The sequence below is a fragment of the Sphaeramia orbicularis genome, chromosome 5 (genome assembly GCF_902148855.1).
Source record: "Sphaeramia orbicularis chromosome 5, fSphaOr1.1, whole genome shotgun sequence".
NCBI lineage: Eukaryota > Metazoa > Chordata > Actinopteri > Kurtiformes > Apogonidae > Sphaeramia > Sphaeramia orbicularis.
The window spans coordinates 35,030,005-35,051,322 of record NC_043961.1 but is presented as its reverse complement, the minus strand read 5'-3'; the positions used below and the strand labels follow the sequence as shown (position 1 = coordinate 35,051,322).

The following is a 21,318-nucleotide window of genomic DNA, read 5'->3' as shown; positions in this document are numbered from 1 at the left end:
TAAGGCTAACCCTGCTTCACAGAAGCTAGTTAGCATGGTCCCTGTGATCAGCAGTGACAAGGTAAGCTAACGTTTCTATGACTAGTTAAAATCTTTAGCAATTGTGAATTTATCTGCTTGTGTCCTTTGCACCGCGCCCCTGTTTGAACATGTAAAATGTTGAAAAAGATGTAAGCATTCCTGTTGGGATTGGAACATTGTAGACCGTAGCGCTACTTACTGAGCTATCCAAGTCACATGTACTTTGGGGCACAAATTTATTTGTCCCAAGGCTCTCCTACCTCTTGTAGTAGCCGGGGGGGGGGGGGGGGGGGGGGGGGTTAGGGTTAACCCTAAAAAACTCTGGGAAAAAAAAAAAAAAACAAACAAAAAAACAGGTACTGCTTAATTTTGTGATTTAAAAAAAGGTAAACCACTGAGTATTACATCCACTATTTGGAATGAAGACACACGTCACATCACGTGACATATCTGGAAGGCTGCACCATTTTGAATTTTCAAGCTGTTAGCTGCAATGGGCAACAACCAGTGGTGGCTGCTCGTCTTTCAGATAGGGGAAGCTCATTGTCGGCTTACATAAAAAAAAAAAAAAAAAAAAAAAAAAAATTAAGAAAATGGTCAGTGACCTTATCGTACCAAGTAGGTGTCTTTCCCAGGGACTTAACCAGTGTCCTCTCAATATCCATCAGAGCTTTGCTGCTTAGATTGCCTTGGCCCATTGGTTGTGGTGTGTATGACCTCAGCCTTTTTTAAACTAGAGCTGCTCCTTTCACTCCGGACCTAGCCGACAGTTTGATTTAACTATCTACAAAACGATATTAAACTCGAACAAGAAATGATTAAATATGTAACTGAAACAAGAAAACGCTGAATTATATTAAATTGAAACAAGGAAGTACAATGAGTGTGTTTTATTACAGTGCAAGAAATGAACGATTAATTTCGTTGTACTTTCTCTCTTGATTCACAGCAGAATGTGCGACGGTATTAAATTGAACTGTGTCAGTGAAGGAGTAGATCTGAAAACAGCTGTCAATCAACGGGATTCAGCCTTTCGACCGATACTCCAATCAGCACGTGGGATTCTAGCGTCCAGCCCGGCCGAGCTACGCCCACAGCCTCTATTCACCCCCAGAGACGCCCAGCGTCCGGGGGCGGGACAACATCGTGGCATTTATCCAATTACCGTCCAGTTTTGACGCAATGAAAAAAACTGTTCCACTCAGTCCCATTGAAGCCCCAAAGATGCCTGCAGTCTACGGACAAATGCACTGAGCAGAGATGTATGAGAAAACAGCGCAACAGGAATGGCTGAGAAGTGAACAACATCGCATCCGTTGGTTTGTGATAAGTGATTCTGAATGAACTCATCTTTGAGATGAACGTGTTCTAACGCATTGTAGTCAATGAAATGTCAACACAACCGAACATATTTAACCATTTAATTTTCATCATTTTTAGGGGAAGCTGGGCTTCCCTTGCAGTCTATGAGAAATCGCCACTGGCAACAACATAGTACAAACGTGCAGGAAAGAGCCGTATAACTCAAGATTTAAGAACAAAATGATAAGGCATCAGCAAAAGCAAGGGTCCCTATAGAGAGAAGCTCAACGTAAGTGCTAAGCAGAGGTATTTGGAGAAGATCAGACATACTGAAGATATAGACCCCTATGAGCTACTGGTGTTCACTGGCGTCCGACTGATGCCGGATCTGGACTCTTTCAGCTTGTACCTACATGCAGTTAGTTAACCTATCTTGTTTGGAACATACGTTACTACACAGTGCAAGAATTCAAAATCTTAAGTCCCTTGACAGCTATGAACAGTTTGCTGTGGTGGGTTCAAGGTTTGGAGATCTACAAGTCCGATGACTGTGAAAACACTGTGGTGCTGTCAAAGGTCAACCGTGGATAGTGCAATGTCTATGTGTTGTGTTCAAGGGGGTAGTAATGGTGAAATACTATCAACATTGTTTGCATAGTTAAAAGATAGCATTGTTTGTTTTTAATGTTTCCTCTCTACATTCTTGTTCCATGTATCTGTGAAGTGGCTGGGGTTGATTCTGGTTTAGTGCTGGTCTGGTTAGTGTGCTGGTGGGTTAGTGTGTGTGGGAATTGTAAATGCGTTAAATTAGTCAGAAACCAAAATAACATACCTCCGGGTCTCTATGTTTGCTGTGTCAATCACAGGAGTAACTGTGACAGTTTTTAACGCAGCAGTGTCTCAGGCGTCTTCAATCAGATGGATTTTACAGACAATTTACAAAAAACACACTGCTATGGGACTGTTGGTGCCTGTAAGTTCAAATGGTTGAAATGGGGGGGGTATGCTGGTCAGTACTTCATCTCAATCATCAAATCATTATGATGAGGTGATATTCATATGAGATGATCTATCCTTGAAATTACAAGATCAGGATCATAACTGTATGGTGTCTAATTTTAGTTCTTCAGTGAATCCAATATGTATTTGTATGTAACTCAAAAGTAATACAAGAGTCATGTAACATATTACAATTCTGAGACAGTAATATTCTAAGATAAGGAATTACTTTTCAATAACAGTAACTAGCAATGTGTAACTTGCACAACACTGTCAGTCACACATGGACACACATCCAAACTGTAAAAAAGTGTACGACAGAACAACATACAGTATACACAAGGTAACACTCATTATCAGTCAAGACACAAACACTAACATTAAACATATTACCACTGCTTGGATAGTTTTAGATACTGATTGAATCTGATTTATGAAACTGTTTTTTAAAACCATGTATGTTGTCTTCTGCAGTTATATTTGCTGCACATCTGAAGACTAACTTTGCCACTGATGCCTCTATAATTCATAATTATTTATTTCTACTTGTCTCGCCTGTTGCTATGTTTCTTGCATACAAAATAATTCATTCGTGGTGACATTCATTCATTAATATATTATGCTCTGGGTGGTGAAAAAGCCCTGACGCTCCTATTTGATTTGGTGGTATGAAAAGTAAATGTTATGTGTGATGTTATGCTAGTTAGGAGATGTATTCCATTCTTATAACTATTTTTGCAGCCTTCTGTGTAACCTGAAATGTAACATGATTGTTGATGAATATCCACACCCCTGAATATAAGCCTTCAGGGTGAATGTTGAAGGTTCTACAGTACCACAAATGCATGCATTAGCACTGAATTTATGCTGTCTTTACCCAGAACCATGAAGAAGAAAACAGGTCAGAGATATTATAATCAGAATGTTCATTTGCTTCTGCACTGGAGAAAATGCAATATTACACAAATGTCAAAATACAGTTCCTTTAAGAATACAGACTTGAGACTTTACCAGTGAACAGTCACTTTAATGGTGATAATACAGATCTGAGTCACAAAAATAGCAGTTAGTCTAGATAATTACATAGCAGCAGAAACATTCATAAAACATCTTTAACATCTGAATTCTTGCAAAGCAACAAAATATTCATAAATATTCATGTAGATAAATAAATTCCTCTGATGAGTATACAGATGAAACATATACATATAAAGCAAAAACATGTATTTGGTTGGTAAGTTAAAGACGGCACCATGTCACTATGGAAATGTTGTAGCTAAAAATTAAGGTAAGAAATGTCTGCTTTTCTTCTTACCTTATTTGAACTGTTTGTGTAAATACTGCAGAATTTAACATCTAGTATCTACAACAACACATAGTTTATTATGCACATGTTTTGCTCATATAACAACTTTGCACTGTTTTACTCTTTCATGAGAAAAACAGACAAAATACACAAGAGTCTAAACTGTTGGTCTTCAAATGGCAGCCTAATGTTGCATCATAGCTTATGATTGAGCCTCCAGCATTTCATTCAACAAGGCATGATAAATGTGCCTTGTTGTTTTCAATGGCAGCACAATATCAGCACTGACGTTATAAGCAAAACTTTCAGCAATTTGTCCTCTTCCCTGCCAAACACAACAGTATTGGCCAATATGTGAAGACTGAGAGACCCATTGAGAGTATAAAGCTTCAAATGCACATTCAGTTCAGCAGCCTCTGTTGAGAACTAACAGTCGTGTTCAGTTTACCAAGGCATCCGACTGTGACCAATGACGAGCAAACATCCAGAACTGGCTGTATTTGTGTATGTCTTTTCTGCTGCTCTCTTCCTGATCATCCCGTCAGGTCATCGCTTCCATCCTATCTTCTGACTTCTGCTCTTTGATTCTCCTGTCATTACTTGTTAATAAAGGTAGAAAATAACAGTCCTGGCCCCAGCCATCTCTGTAATGACAAGCCTCGTTTTTTGTGTGTCTGCCGAGGGCTAGTGGTTCAGTTACAGCGGTCATCACGCTTCAACACACTCCTTTCATCTACACGGCACTGATCAATGTGAGATCAGAAGGCAAACCACTTCATCTGCTGCCTGTCCATGTGTAAGTGTATCTAAGGGGTTTCTCCTCGTCCCCTCAGCGTGTACAGGTAATTGGCTTTGCCCCAAAGCTACAGGTCTTGTAATCAGTATTTGTTTTGGTTCTCCTCTTATGAGATTGTGTGTGAAGAAAAAACACAAGACTTTACCATTTTGGGTTAAACGTAAGCATACAAATATTATACAAGTTTGGAAAATATACATATGCAATATACAAACGGCACATGATGTGAGCTTTTAATAGCTATATATCAGCCCACTATGAACTCTTCTCTACAAATCATGTAAATAAGGATGTGCAGAAGAAGAGTGGGCTTAAAACACACATTTGTGAATGGCAAACTGCAGTATATCAAACTTGCATTTCAATTCATTTAAAGTCAAACTTAGCAATAATCAGTATCGCAACAAAGTGATATGACTTAGCTACCAATATATTTCAGAATACCTGGAATCTAGATTCATCCGGCAACTGAGTGAGACTAAACGGTTTTAAAACATACATATACATTTTGGCAAGAGTACGGAGCAACAATCATTTGCAGACCATAATAAAGAAAAAGACAAAAATATTAACATATGTAAACCGTCAAAAAGTACTAAACAGCTTTGTAAATTTGAAACATTTATCCACTCCGTAACTGTAAAATGCAGAGAAAGCTGCTGCTTTCACTGAATGTTAATTTAAGGTTAAAGCTGCAAAGATTTAACAGTCTTAAAGTCTTTAGGTAATTGTTTCATATAACAGTGAATGACCAAACTCTCAGAGTGTGACTAATGTATTGTAGTCCCCGAGCTTTCATTTATTTCATACTAGTGCTTCAGCCAGAGTCTGATTGTTCATGAATGTTCCCTCTGAAGTGGCACAATGCTTTGAAAATAATACATCAGAGGATAGGATGCCAAGGCAACTCAGCACCAACCGTTAATCGAATAAATCACAAAGATCTTCACAAGATACAAGGATTAATTCCAGAAAGGCTGGAAAAGCATGTAAAGCCATCCACAAGCTTTAACCTTTTCACAAGGTCTTAGTTTTCTATGTAGCCTTTTCATTCACAGATCACTCGTGATCTATTCTAAGACCCAGTACTAAAAGAGGCCCTCTCATTAAAAGATAACTCTTCCATCTTGAGAAGACAGCCACGACACTTTCTTTTTTCAACACATATTCTGCTTTTAAACTAGGGTGTAGTCCAGGATGCCTTTCATTTCTAATGCATCTACGGTTTATGCAAATACCTGTCATCACGCTGCCCCAGATAAATTAGAATTAGTCTAAAGCAGGATATCTCTGTGGGTTTGAGGATGAGAAAAACGTGTTCTTTTAATTCGAGTTGCCCACATCAAGAAATAAATTATCTCTACCAGACACGACACTTCTGCTCGGGGTTCATTGGACTGCCTTTTTGGCACTGGAAAGCCTCTGAGAAAGCCTCAAAATTCTGAAGCGATCCAAGCACCCTGAAGACAAAAGGAAAACAAAACATTAGCAACATGCAGGACCAGCATATTAAGAACTGAAGTGAACTGAACCGAGTCAAGCCTCCAATCATCGTATTACAGCAGATTATGCTATTACTGGCTCAGTGGACACAACAAAATCACATTTCCAGCCAAGAATTTATTAGGCTTATATTTACAATTTGGTCAGTTCTGTTCTTCAGTGAGGCAAAGTGGAAGAAAAGGTGAAGGTTTGTCCAGCAGCAAAAAGAACAACCAAAGTCTTGAAATGTATGTTCAAAAACCAGCAAAACCTTTGCTGATATTATAAAATAATGATATTATTATTACTATTATTAAAAAAATTATTTTAAAAGGGCTCTGCCACACATATTTCATTACTTTTGTGGTAATGTCTAAAGTTCTACCATGGACTCTAACATTTTTTTGTGGAAAAAATGCCTGGTTACCAAGTTTCAAGCCATTCTAACATGGTATAGAAAACCTGCTGGAAGATAGCTGTCATGATTATTCAACATGCTAATCTGCTTGACCCTGAGTGGCTCACAGTTTAACCAATGGAGAGCCTGGCTTTTCAGCATCCTTTACCCTGCAACAGCGTCTTCAATATATATCAGAGTAGCAACTTCCATAGACTCCCGCTCTAAAAAAAGGTGGACGAAATATGGACCTACTTCTGGGTTCTGGAGGGGCTGATAGTTCCTACATTGCGTGTGACGCCATTGGAATACATTCATTTTGGTTTGCAGCTGATCTAGCAATTCCAGAGCTAAGTTAATAAGATATCGTCATCTTTCAAAATATCGAGTTGTATTTTCTGTATGAGCGGACATTTATGTTGTAAATTCAGTTTTCTTTGGTATGTGTTAGTGTTTGTATAATTTATCTCTTAAACAACTGTTATGTTGGATTTTCAGGTGTAGCCCTCTAGTTAGCTAGCTTGACTTGTCCATCTGTTGAGATTTAACCACTATAACCACAATTATAGAGTTTTAAGTAAAGGTAATGTTAGAACAAATTTTGTTATCAGTGGGTTTTATTTTAGTTGTTTTGCTGAACCTGGTGGTGTTTGGTTAAGTTGTCAGCTGAGGTCATGTGCTACATAGGAGGAGAGTGCTGTAGAGCTGAGCTCTGATAAATTAAACGTTCATTAAAGTTATTATTCATGAGTTAAAGGAGGAGAAACTTCTGTAACTTGGTGTTGTAAGATCCGACTCATCTTATTAGAATTCTGTTGAGTTTGAGTTTGCTAATGTTGAGTTTTTTAATGAGTTTGGGTCCATGCTAATGCTAACCTGCTAAGTTAGTCGCTATGCTATCCCCTGGTTAATGCCTTTATTGTGTGTGTTATCAGAGCAGTGCTTGGCAGACACACAGTGTTCACAGCTAACCACTGTTTTCTGTTTGTACCACAGTCCTATAATAGTAAACTTAAAAATGGTAAATTGTCTATCTCCTTACCAGTAACAGTGCAATGGCAGAATGAATGAACTTGCAAAGTTAGCACCACTCACCTAAGTAGCCTACCCAAGCGAACATGAACCTTTCCCCCCAAAATTGAAGTTGTTAAAGTAATAAATGCACTCCTTTCAGTGGTCAACCCACTACTCACAAAGTAAACACACACAACAATACATAAAGTAGTGACACAACGGTTGTGTTGTGGTTTATTTGAGATTTACCATGCTCACTGCTATTTCTCCCATTGAGTAACATGGGAGCACTTAGGTTGTTTGGACCTGGTCAGACTTACTGCTCAGTGGGCCCCCCCGTGAATACTGGGCCAATGAATTTGCTATGTTTACCCACCTTTAACGGCACCCCACCTTGCTGTATACGAAAACTGTCACTGAGCTCTGAATTCTGTGGGCATGGTCTCACCCTGGGCGAGCTCATGAATAGTAAGGAGCTCAGGCATTAACACATCACACTGACCAGCTTTTCTAATGACCTGATTCTGTGCTTATTTCTTTCAGTGGCAATAGGGACAGAGGAGGTAGAGGTTCATTTCAAATTCACTACATAACTACATCCATTACATACATTTTCATATGGCAGGGCACCTTTAAACTACTTCAAAGTTTCTACTGATATTACAGTGAGCTGTTTTAATATCAATAATTGTTTAATCTTTCTTTTTCCTGTTACCTCAAAATAGGATTTAATCAATCTTAATTCTGCTATAATTCAACCAAACATTGACTTAAATAGAGTGTAGTCGTAATTATCTCAGCAGCCAACAACAGATTCCAGGCCTCATGCTACCTACTTATTTATGACAATTATGTAGTATTAATTCAAATCTTCTTAACATAAGGTCTCTGCATCTAAAAGAATAACCGTCATACCTGATAGGACTATTGTATTGGAGTTTTACCTGTACTCTAACGGACTGTTGTGAGTCAGTCTTGATGGACTGGCTGGCATACTCCGGCCGATATAAGCACCACACCACACCTCGAGGAAAAATAACAACATGAATGTCAGCCACAATTGCAAGATTACAATAAACATGTTGATAAACCTATTTTAATGAGAGGTGTACAGGAGAGGCCAGCTGATGCCTCTTCTTCAATATAATTAAAACACAAATTATGACTTTACAGTGTGTTGTTTCCTACTTTTTGTGGTGTGGATGGCATGGTTACTATGTTAAATCTGTTTTACTGATGATAAAAATGTAGCTAGCCTAAGCTAATATGCTTAAGCGTCAACCATTTGCATCACTGTGAGCCACTTGTGTCAGGTCCCTGATGTTACGGACTCTTCTCCTAATGCTATAGACAGTCAGTCTTGTGATTCAGCAGAAGTAGATTTCTTAGGTGTGGTGGTAGAGATCAGTGACATGTTTGATGATTTTGGTTATTTTTACCCAGGCATTGACGATTGTAAAAAGAAAAGATATATAAAAAGTCATATGGTTTATGGTTCGACTACATGAAAGGACTATAGAGCTGCTATAATTGGGCCCAACTCCTCAACCTGTCACTCACAAAACAATTATTTAATTTAGTCAGATCCTACCAGGTGACATTGAAATTTCCTAGTCTGTGGATAAGACATCAGATATCATTCCCAAGGTGGCCTGATTGTTATGGAACCAATAGTTTTTATAAAATAATCGTGAAAATAGGATCCATTTGCATAAAACAGTTTACATAGAACAGCCTCTGATCTACCTTCATGATGTGGCTGAAGGTTTTACTCTACATGTATTTGTAATATTTATACATTGGCCTGAGGCTCTCCGGTGTTAGAAAGCCCTGGAACTGATCCCCATCAGAATATATGGGGTTCAGTAGACTTTGTGTTATCCTTCTGACAGGCAGACAGACAGACAAATGGGACTCTTTATTTGATGCAACTAACATTCCACCTCATGTATTCAGTATTTTCATTATACACTAGGGGTCGGACCTACTAAAGGTTTACGTGTATAAAAATGTGTGCAAACTCATTGCACATGCAAAAAAATTTGCAAACTGATTTACTAACAGTGTGCACTAAGGGGTGTGTGTAAATGACCTTCAGTAACCTGGTGTCTTGTTTTGTATAGTTTGTGCATTATTGTGTAAGATGTTGATGTTTATGTTTTGACGTTTACCGGAACTTTTATTTTGAAGGAGATCGGAACCGGAAAGAAAGACGAGTTAAACTCGTGGTTTTTTCAGTTTGCTGTTACCATGGGTTTCAATATGTTTAGCACCGGTTAGTAGAGGCACTAAGGTATGTATTTAATCTAAGCCAGTGTTTCATTTAGTGTTCAATATTTTGAGACTTATTTTTTTATATATGCAGCGCATGTGTGTGGGCTAGCGTAAGGCTAAGTGTTACTGAATTTCTTTAGCCTGCTATGCAATATTGTTGTTTCTGATGTTGGTTAGTGCACTGTAATATATAGAATAATTTACATATATATTTATATAAACATATACATAGAATACATAAGACTGCAAATGATATTATGCTAAATGTTAGTTAAAAAGGATAAAGGGCAGGACATTTCATGATATGAACACAGTAAATATCTTCTGTAATTCATAATTTTTGATTCAATAAAATGTGGTTGATTTAATTTTAAATACACATTGCAAGGGATTTGTGAGTAAGTAATGTTTGTATATTTCATCTCTCACAGCTCTTACGGTGGAAAAAATGTAATTAGTCAATAAAGGTGTTCCATCAGTACAAATAGAGCCAGTACCATCATTTAACCGGGGATGCTACAGTGTGTTTTTCAAAGGTGCAAAATAGTGCGTCTGCATCCAGTTAATATGTTTGCTGCAATGAATATGCAATATGGGGCGTTTACACACAATTGTGCGTTTGCTGGGAGGAGAAAATGTAAATATATTAATTTAGCACACGCAAAGGGATTTATCAAACCCGAAAGCAATTTTGCTCATAGAAACTGTGTCTATATTTAACACGTCTTAAAGGGAGGTGCAAACAGTTTGTATGCGTAATTGTGCACACATGGCTGTGGTTATTGTCACAAGAAGGAGGCATCAAAATGATGAAAAAAGATGCAGAGAACGGATTTTTCACCCTTGTGTGAACATTTTTGGAATGACAGAAGAAAAAAATAACGGAAATGTATGTCTCCCCCCCTTTACTCTTGTGGCAAATGCTACTTTTCCACTTGATCTCATGATTCTGATTAAAAATACACACCAACATTAGGCTACAGTGTGACAAATTATATGCGCCTGACAGTCAGTAAATCCAACCACCCCCACCACCACCACCACCTCTAAAATGAATCCAGCACCACTACCCAGCAATGCCATTTTAGAACTTCTAGATGAACTAGGGGATGATGCGGGGCCAGTCACAAGGAGGAGTCATGCAATACCTTCTATGACTAAACTCCTCCAACGTTCCATTTCCTTGCATCTGGATCATTCCAGCACACTGTTGCCATTAGTGATGGTGTATCCCAGAACAGGTTTTCCAATGTATTGTCTCCATGACGACAACCAGTAGCCCACGCAAAATCCTCATTAAAATAGGGCGGTCTCCAAGACTTTGCACCTGTTGTCATTTGCGCAGGCAATCTTAGTAAATCACCCGCAAACCATGGTTCAACCTCACACACAAAATTCTTGATTGTGCATGCAAATTTATACACGCAAACCTGGAGATCTTAGTAGTTCTGGCCTAGATATTTACAATATATTGTCTGCACCAATGATCTTTCACCAGATATTAGTTCATGTAAATCTAATCAAAACTCGAGACAAAAGTCAATTTCTGACTTCTAATCATAGTATGATACTTTTTTCCCTCTAGCACCCAAGAGGCATGTTCTTTTGGCCTGCTCTTTTAATCCCCTCACTGTGTTGAACTCAACATTTGTCTCTGATTGCTTCAGCGTCCTACCCCTCTGACCTTCTCTCTCTGTCCCAGTGTTACTTTTCAGCAATCGAACATCCACTGAGAAATGGCCCCTCCTGAGCTTTTGGCTCTCCACTCCAGATGATGAAATTATAATCTACACTCACTCTGATGAAAACATGTTTTCTTCAGTGTCACTGTCCTCCATTAGCTGTACTTACTTGGGCAAAGTTAAGAAAGAAAAGTTGCTTGTGGTTCAGGTCTAGACCAGGTAACTGTGGCTCTTCACCCTCCATCTCTACCCACTTTAGATAAGCCTGTAAACACATAGATGCAACTTTAAAAACATTTTTGGGATGTGCAGAAAATGTGTTACTGGAAATTAGAGTTTTGTCATTGATGTTGAAATAGTAACATGTGGTTTGGTGCTTTTGCAGTTAATATCCGACCTTGTACGCTTGACGAACCCCTCCGTTGTCTGCAATGTTCTCCCCCAGAGTGCTGATTCCACTGACCTGCAATTATCCAGACAAAACCATGAACACACATCAGCATGACACCATTCATTGTGGTGGCCACTTAATACATGGTTTACATAATCAGGGATTGCAGTCAAGGCAGAACTTCTAATTTTGTGCATGCCACTTACATTTTGTCCACCTGCCAGCTTCCAGTTAAAGTTGCCATATTGTTGCACCATACACTGTGACTGCTCTTTAAAATGCTCCGAAGAGTAATTACTCCACCAGTTCAGCATATTACCATCCTTGTCAAAATTACGCCCTAGGAGGAAACACAATGCATTAAGAAAAGTACTGTTTGCTGAAGTATATCTGGAATGAAAATTTAGAATAATTTGTTGTTGTAACGTGACTCCAAATGATAAACTGTATTGGCTTTGGGTTTCCCAAAATATCCACAATGAATCACCACTGTCTCACCATTGTCATCAAATCCATGTGTGATCTCATGTCCAATAACCATTCCTATTCCTCCAAAGTTAAGAGCCTGATGCTGATGTTTACTGAAGAAAGGTGGCTGCAAGATTCCTGCTGGAAACACTGGATCAGCAAGACATGCAGAATGAAAACACTATTTAACAGCAGCACCACAGGGTTTCAAAGAGGAGTGAATATGTTAACATCAAAGCATTTCCAACAAAGGCTGCAGGTTGTCTCACTAATTCTTGCAAATCTCTTACCTATTTGGTTTCTGTTGGGTGAGTAAAAGGCATTTACCACAGCAGCACCAATGATCCACCTTAGGAAAAAGGAAAAGAACTGTTAGAGGAGTACAAAACTGAAGGTGACATGGTTTATAATTATGTAAGGCTCAGAAGTGAAGATAATTTATGTCGAGGAAATACAAAGTTTAACAGTGAAGTAAATTTATATTACAGGGAATAAGTTAATTCATGTATTTAAGTTAATTTGTTAAAAATATATTGACAGTGTTTACCCAATTAACTATTTACATTTATCTTTTCAGAATTATTATTTACACATTTAAATATTCTCATTTGTAGTATACAAGCAGCTAAGATAATCTGTTGAATCTGCCTTTCTAAATCATTTGCATTTACCAATCTAAGTACTGCTAGCTTCTGACTGGCTAGTTCAGTCATGTGAGGATGTGTGTCAGGAAGTGTGGCTGTAGTCGCTGTGTGAGGAGTAAAACACTTTTCAAGTAGAAATCTGTCTCCATCCTGCTGTCTCATTTTATAAAGAGTGAACTCTAAAGTTGTCACAAATTTGTTTTTGTAATGTGTTCATATATGAATATTATCTGGTTATCTATGATCCCTGACATTCATAGATCCATTTCAACGCCCTGGTTCTGTGACGTTGTTAATTTTATGACGTTCTACTGATTTTTGGATTGTTCTTGTTTTGTTTGGATTGTTAACTGGAATAACTGATCAATAGCGGCATCAGTAAAATAATCTTCACACCTGATTGCCAAATTTGTTTAATTACTGTTATGACAATTTTGCCTAATTTCACCAATTTGCATCATAGTTCTTGTAGGTGCTATATTCAAATTAACAATCTCCACTTAATTCAGGATCTGCTTCAAAGGAACAACACATATTTCTTTTTTATGTAATTGTAAATAAATTTAGGCAGTAAGGGGTTAAAGGCACCAGTTTGCAACAGAACACTCAATGCACCATATCTACGTTAGAAAGATATTTTTGTTAAATTTTGGCATGGCTGCCCCCGACTACTGTCCTGAAATGAGTTTTAAAACTGCACTTGCTTACAGGTCAGGGTCAACTGGCTCTCGAAGCTTCTTCAGACTTTTGTGGGCTTCCGACTTGAGGTTCTCAAGGATGTTCTCAAAGTAGTGCTCTTCACTAAAATTTAGCTGAGAAGAAAAGCAGGTCAGACCTGGGATCTGTTAACAGCATCTTTGAGTATGAGCTGGAAAAAGACTCAACCTTTCCTTACATGTGCGTACTCCTGGTCAAGCTTCTGGTTGTTGTCCTCCAGGGATGTGGTCTGGCATCGCCAATATGCTCCTTGATCGCCATTGCCTACAATGCAAACAAGCAAGCAGTGCCCTACTTATATGGCAAGTAGCAACCAAAAAACATTACACAATCAGGACAAACATAAATCAAATAAATAAAAAGCAAAACAAAAGAACAACAACTGATCACTAAATAGATGAGAAAATGGCATCACAAGTGTAACTGTACAACTGTATTGAAACTAAGAACAAAACATCATAGAATAAAATAATAATTAACCCATAAAGACCCAATGGTACTTTTCTGGCAGTTCCCAAATGATTTTTTTTTTAACTTTATATTCTCTTTGAAACTCTGCACTGCAACTCTTACTTTAATATGTGTGTGTTTTTATTTTTATTTTATTCTATTTTATTTTATTTTTTTATTTTATGTGTTGTTTTATTACTCGCTGTTTTTAATCACCTTTTACATGTTTCTTTTATAATGTTTTAAATGTGTTTCTTTTTGTTTCTTTTATTTCAATGTCCTGTGTGAAGCACCTTGAATTGCCTTTTTGCTGAAATGTGCTATACAAATAAACTTGCCTTGCCTTGCCTTGCCTTCTGTATTTGACCTTTCTTAAGTGATTTATCACCATTTATTATAATATTATCCTCTGTATTTTGAATTTTCACTGTAAATCATATGTTTTGCCATATTTGATTTCCTGGATTTAATTTATATGTTCATGAAAACTCAGTTATTATATCGAAAACAGAGAAAACAGAAGAAAAATGACTTTTTCAGCAAATCTCTCATTAACTGAACATAAACCCAGGGTGTATATCCACTGTCATTGATCTAACTCCATGGAATTTACTGGTGAATCAATGTTGTAGAAGATGACGGTGTTTCCATGGTAACTAAGGAGCCTCTGAACATCCAAATGGGTCATATCTGATGACCCTGAAAAGATGAATAACTGTATTTTACACCAATTATTTACATGGATTGATTGGATTAGTGGATCAACAGGTATTAAACAGTTTAGACCAGTAGATGGTTTGAGTCGCCAGTGGATGTTTAGGTCTTTATGGGTTAAGACAAAGAGTAGAATAATGACATGAAGATTTGAGTTAAAAGTAAGAGAAAATCCATAGGTCGGAGTGACTAAAGAGCATACACCCTCGTCCCTGATTGAAAATCTTTGCCATCGATTTTACCTTCTCCCTTGCCTTCTCCTTAGAGGGTGTATCCATCCAGCTTAACTCTTCCAGTGTTTCCACATATGCTTTCTGGATCTTACTAATGAGATCACTGACCTGTGAACAAATGACAAAGTTTCACATAAAGCAGCTTTTATTATTTATAATTGGTTGAAACACTTTGATGAGACAACAACTATCTTCCAAGTTGCAAAAAGTGTTGTTTGTTTCACATTTTCAGACCAAAACTGACTCACCATTCGTTTACTTTCTCCGGCGAATGTCTCTCTCACATACAGAGCTCCGACTGCGTTCTCCATGCTGCTCTGGACGTAACGAACACATTCTCTCCACCAAGCGTCCTCCACAGTGGTCCCATACAGTGTCTACACACACAAACACATACTGAGGCTTTATCACTTCTGTAACTACATCTATTAATATGTCTTCTTGTGATACAGAGGGTCATGCCTGATTCACCTTTCTGTAACGGGCCCTGGCGTCTTTAAAACGGCGGCTCAAGCTGTTTACTCTGTCAATGATGAGCTGCCAGGTGAGGTAGTTCTGCATAGTTCTGCAACAATAACAGATTTATTGAGATTGTAGGAATTCTGTGTTGATGAAATCTCTCTTGATTGTGCTCCTTAACTGACCTGACACTGTGTCTGGAGAGGACATCATTCATCTTCTCAAGGTAAGGAGAGCTGTACACCACCACCTCCTCCTCCAGCTGAATGTCAATGGACACACTGGAAAGGACGCCTTGAATAAACCGTGTCCAGTTGAAACCCTAGAAAAGACAAAGGATGTGATAAACATAGACATCTTACATGGTACCTTTTTAAACTGTGTGTATGAAGTAATCAGTAAAAACAGCTGTCACCATCATGGATCAAAGTAAAGATTATTTTAATGCAGGTTTTTTTTAATCATATTCAGCTTGATATCACACTTATATGATGGACCAAGGCAGTGAGAGGTGATGAACTCACTCCTTCATTCAGTTTGTCCACAGTCAATTCGACTAAATTAGTGACAGGCAAAATGAGGTACATGTAATGCTGCTATGGTTACCAGGGTTCTAAAATACCTGGGGCTGGTTTCATAAGGGTGTTTTAGACTGTCTGAGACCGGAGACCATTTTCAGTTTTGCTCTTAGATAAGTCTAATGCGAGTTGGTCAATTTCACAAACCAAGACTAAAAAGTTAGAAACCCTATTGTTGGGCTTACTAAGATCTTTGTTACCATGGTAACAGTCAATTACACTAACCAGAGTTACCAATTTATGTTTTGTTTGTGGTTTCATAACATTATGGATGAAGTAATGAGAAGATAAGATAGTGCACTTCCCTCTAATGTCAGTTATTTAGTCAAAAATAACTGTACTGAGTGTGACAGAAGAATTAGTACCATTGTTTTAGATCATTTTTTTAATACTGTAGCTGAATTTGGTCCTAAAGTAACTTGCAAAAGTTTTTCTTGAAAGTAAAAGTTTTCTACTCCAATGAACTGCACTGGGTTACCCAGAATTCAAAGCAAATTAGTCCTACTAAACAGAGTGAAGAACTCAGCAGTTCTTTGCAACATTCTAGTCCTGTTAGACATCTGATAGAGACATAGAAAGAGTCAGTTAGATCTAAATCTTCATCGAGAGCAATATTTTTCCAAACCTCCCTCTCACTGATATTGGGATCCTTGTTGATTATATTATAGGTTCCATGGAAACCTGGACTTAGCACAGACATCGTATGTAATATGGACTTGCCTACTGTGTTTGACTTGTAGGCGGTGAGCCATTAAACATGTGCATAACTGCATCTCATTACATAAAGCTATACTACAAAGTGATTTGAACCCCCTAGCACATTGTCATATATACTAACACACATAAAATCATACTTACATAAAGCTGAATGTGCTCTGAAGCTCACTGAGTGTCATCTTGTTATAGAGAACGGTGACATCCTGACGCTCCTCTGCTGGAGATGTGGCCTGTCCAGCAACAGGAAGGAAAGAGTTCCATAAAATAATGTTGGATATTTACATATAACACTTCTCTCATCAGCAAGCATTTGTCATGCTCTTGACGGCACAAGAACTAGGTAAAAGCTTGGCTGGTCTCCTAGGTCCACAGTAAATGTGGCCTGGTTCTCTCATTTACTTGGATCTGACAAGGTCCTCATTATTCATCTTGTCGTTATTAATTTTCTTTAGCCCCCTCTTCCCATAATTCCATTTCCTGTTGTGGCTGACACTCACATTGGCAATGTCTGTCTCCAGCTCCAACACTTGCATCATTCTCCTCCCACACACGGTCATCATCCTGAGTCAAGTTCCTGTCCTCTCGGGTTATTTGTCGCAATAGAAACCATGAAATGTAGGTAGGCCTCTCGAACCTGCGGTACAGTCACATAAACTATAAAAGTTTACCCACAGCAGCAAAACAAACTCCTTGAACTTAAGATTATCCAAAGACAAAGGACAGTTTTTGCAGAACATTAATGCTGTAGATGTTGTGAATAAATCCCATCAAGGCCTGACCCTTTTTATAGTTCCCATCGTTGAAATAATAGTCTCTTGAGGGCATTCCAAGTCCAGGTTGATCAATCTAACAGAATATAGGAATGGATGTTTTATTGTCATGGATTGATTCCATGTTATTTTGTTACAGTGGAATTATCTTAAAGACTGTAAACTGTTGTTTATGATCTTACATAAATAATATGGCGCCGAGAGTCACGGTCGTCTGTCCACACGTACAAGTCAAGCACAACCTTCTTATGAAAACGAGCTGTAAGTGTAGCAAGTGTGTCTTCCAGACTCCATACTTCCTCTGCAAAAAAAAAAAAAAAAAAAAAAAAGAAAATCACTCAATTTAAATATTTATGTATAACAATGAACAATTTAATGCGGAAGGCTGCAACAGCCAGGCTGCCTCTTTGCCACTGTTTTTGCACATTCAACAGGGATGTGAATCTGTATGCGTGGTTAATTCAGTTGGAGCCATCGTCAGTGATTACATTTAATTAAAGTGGCAAGAGCCAGGAGGTTTGGGAAAAGCACAGTAGACTATTTAAAGCATCCTTCACAGACTAATTGAGAGCCTGCTCCTCTACCCACTCATAACACTCACAAACTCCACACCTGACTACTCGGTTGAAGAGCCTCGACCGGCCTCTTGATCCCGCCAACCGAGCTTTTACTCAAAGCAAATCACTGAGTACAAATATAGCTCCACAGGCTGTAGAAACACGAGTGCTTGTTTGTGGGGGTGTGCTGCATTTGCGCATTTTGCCTGGTTCTGCAGAGCAAACTAGACATTAATCAGAGTATGATTCAGAGGTATTTCCACAGTACCTGTAGTGGTGTTCCAGTCGTCAGATGCAACAGGCCAATCGCCGATACTGTCAATGAGCTTCAGGAGGGGTTGGAGTCACGCTGCTCTATGAGACCTGCAGGGAAGATAGCACAAAACTGCCAGACCTTCTATGTTCCTAATGTAAGACCAGAAGGGCTGTGGTTTTTTTTAACCCATTATCAGACTGAGAAAATGCATCCTTACTGTCCATTCATGCAGGAGCTGTAAGGATTTTGGCCTTCCTGATGGCATCCCTGTCTTGTCCCATTCTCTGTCTCAAGAACACCTGCACAACAAAACATGCAGCCATTTCTTCCCTGAATGAAACCAACGCATGGCTCCAAGAACTGCAGTGCACCCACTAAAATCCACAACCGTGACAGTGTTTGCCTGTGCCAGCTGACCTTTGAGGACAATCTCCAGTTTGTCTCTCAAAATGTCAAGACGCTGTGACGGGAACTGTTCTCCGGGATGACATGGCGCTCTAGCCAACCTCCGCAGGCGTACTGGTAGAAGTTATCCACAGGCTTCACAGATTTATCCATGTTCTGCAAAAGTCGAGCAGCTTTAGGTATCGCACACCCAGACAGGAGAGAGAGAAAAGAGACACAGCAAGGTTAACTTGAGGAGACTAGAATTCAAGATCATAAATAAATATAATGTAAAAGCAAGTAAAAGAGCATGAAGGGGCAGTAAAAAAGCCTCCTCTCACCTGCAGTAACACAGTCTGCGGTTGTGCACACATCCAGGCTGGAGTGATGCTGCTGCCCTGGAAAATCAGTGTCAACAATCTTGGCTATTTGACACATAAACACATCAGCTGAGAATGAGAGGATGTTGTTGTGTGAAATATGTCAGATCAATCTTTTATGGAGCTAATTCTAAACAGCTTAGATGTACAGTCTGTGTGTGACAACAAAGTCTATGTCAGCAGTGATACTGTCCACTGTCCTCTGTCCACCTTTGTGTGACAATGCTGATCAGGCACTAAAGGGAATTACAGTAAAATTGTGACTATCAGAGGTGCAGGCTCTTATATGACACATAACAAACTGGTTATCACTCTGCCTCTGTATCCTGAGGTCTGTTACAAGTGTAAAATCGACTGACACTCACCTTCAAGCGTTGAGCTCCTTGACACGCTTGTCACACTTGGCCTGTCAGATTGTTCTGAATTGGGTGAAACATCATATTGTCAAAGAAAAGTCGTGATAAAACAGTCATTTTAACTGTTATTGACCTGTAAGATTTAGAAAAATACAAAACAACATACTTTCTGTGTATGCAGTGTTCCCAGCTTGTAATAATAGTTGTTTCCTGAAGTTTTACACTTAGGTTAGCCTTTGTTTTTACTGTATTTTATGATTTTTCACATATCATTTTCACTTATTTATTACATAAAGCAGGTCATGGTCATTTTTGGAAGCAGTAAGGATCAAACTCATTTCCTGTGTCATTGCTTGCAGTCACATAAAAAGAGAGTAGGGAGACACTTGTCATTACAGCTGTCATCTATAATATCTGGATCTTTCCACACTGAGCCTGACAAAGCTATTACCTTTCACCACCGATGTATAGAGGACTACGAGCCCAGCCAAGGCACAGCTGACCAACAGCAGCAGCACAGACAGACCAATTTCTGCAACTGTCCAACGACGCTTCCCAGGTTACTTGATTTCTCCATGATATCCATTTGGCTTTCGGATTGGCCCATTCTCCTGACTGCCGGCTCTGAAGGAAAGACACTGTTACAGTGTGGGATGGTCCAAAGAAGCTACAGTGTGTGTGTTGTGTGTGTGTGTGTGTGTGTGTGTGTGTGTGTGTGTGTGTGTGTGTGTGTGTGTGTGTGTGTGTGGGCTGTGCAGTGATCCATCAGTAAACTGTGCCAGCTGACCTGCAGTGAGTGAGCTTCAACTGCTGAACACCTACAACTTCAGTGTTGTGAAACAGATTGTCACTTTACACATCACTCTTTCCTCAAGTGACTAATTATTTCAGCGAGAATATATTATTTCACAGCTGTTATAATTATTTACTTTTGGCACATTCTTAAAATATTAATATATGTTTTCAAATCTGATTTATTTATTCATTTATTGTAAAAGGAATCTGAAAGTGAAAGGAAGATTAAATGACAGGAAATGTGGAGATTTATCAGGAAAGTGTCAGATAATTTAAATCAGTGTTTTCATTTCTACAGAAAATGAAAAAAGCTAAATGTGCCTTTTTGAGTTCAGTGATGATTTTTTATGTGTTGCTGCTGTTTGCTACTAATTCATACCTTTAAAACATGAATTATAAGACACTTTTAATGAAAACTTGGTTCCAGTAGATAGTTTTGAGTAAATATCCTAAAGCACTGAGGCAAAAAACTATAACTCCAAGGACACCCTAAGGCAATATGGTTTATTACTTATGTTATTTAATGTTTCTTATTCTCATGTCTGTTATTGTTTTTTATGTTTCTTGTTCTTATTCTTGAATGTGTTGTTCTTCTTTTCCTTTTTCTTCTTCTAGATTTGAAATAGTTGTGCCAACTCTCTGGACATAATTTTACCAAGCATTACAACACCAAACTACAGTCTATAAACTACTGAACTTGGAAACAGTTCTCACAGTTCTTTTAATGCTTCTCCATATGGCTCAATTCTAATACCTCTCTATGATGCAGTACTAATGTAGAAATATTGATGTCCCTTTGTTAATGAACTGGTCATATTCAATACACATTTTTCTCACAGCATGATATCCTACATGAGCTTTACCATTGAGGTCCCATCTGTTAGTAATATAGTACGAGTCATTGTGTGCACTGAATGTGACATTTAAGCAGGAAACAATTTAGCAACTGTCAATTAACCATTACATTTACTTTTACTGTCAGTCGCCTTTGAAATGTGTGGCCCCCATCACCTCACCTTCCTGAACACACACACCAGACCACTAGCTATAAGACTATTTCAAGAGAGACAATTTCTATGCAAAATAATTATCTATGTGTGAACACAATATTGCAAATGAGCATTTATGCAGAGGACAAAATGACAATCACCCATGGCTTTCAGCACATTGCTTTGC

At 38.5% G+C, this 21,318-nt stretch overlaps 1 protein-coding gene across 1 annotated transcript; it reads right to left on the bottom strand.

Moving 5' to 3' along the window:
• Positions 1 to 3,294: 3,294 nt before the first annotated feature.
• On the bottom strand, positions 3,295 to 19,954 carry LOC115419388 (membrane metallo-endopeptidase-like 1). The gene is given in 32 exon segments (XM_075353472.1): positions 3,295 to 5,884; positions 8,262 to 8,281; positions 8,283 to 8,324; positions 8,327 to 8,341; positions 11,443 to 11,538; positions 11,671 to 11,736; positions 11,871 to 12,004; positions 12,163 to 12,282; positions 12,423 to 12,481; positions 13,485 to 13,588; positions 13,672 to 13,713; positions 13,715 to 13,729; positions 13,731 to 13,757; positions 14,900 to 14,998; positions 15,139 to 15,267; positions 15,362 to 15,455; positions 15,535 to 15,671; positions 16,782 to 16,874; positions 17,142 to 17,180; positions 17,182 to 17,238; positions 17,240 to 17,298; positions 17,424 to 17,490; positions 17,597 to 17,715; positions 18,240 to 18,314; positions 18,317 to 18,334; positions 18,445 to 18,511; positions 18,631 to 18,683; positions 18,686 to 18,805; positions 18,953 to 19,009; positions 19,357 to 19,410; positions 19,799 to 19,906; positions 19,909 to 19,954. Coding segments are annotated over 32 exon segments (2,331 nt in total). The 3' UTR covers positions 3,295 to 5,784.
• Positions 19,955 to 21,318: the final 1,364 nt, after the last annotated feature.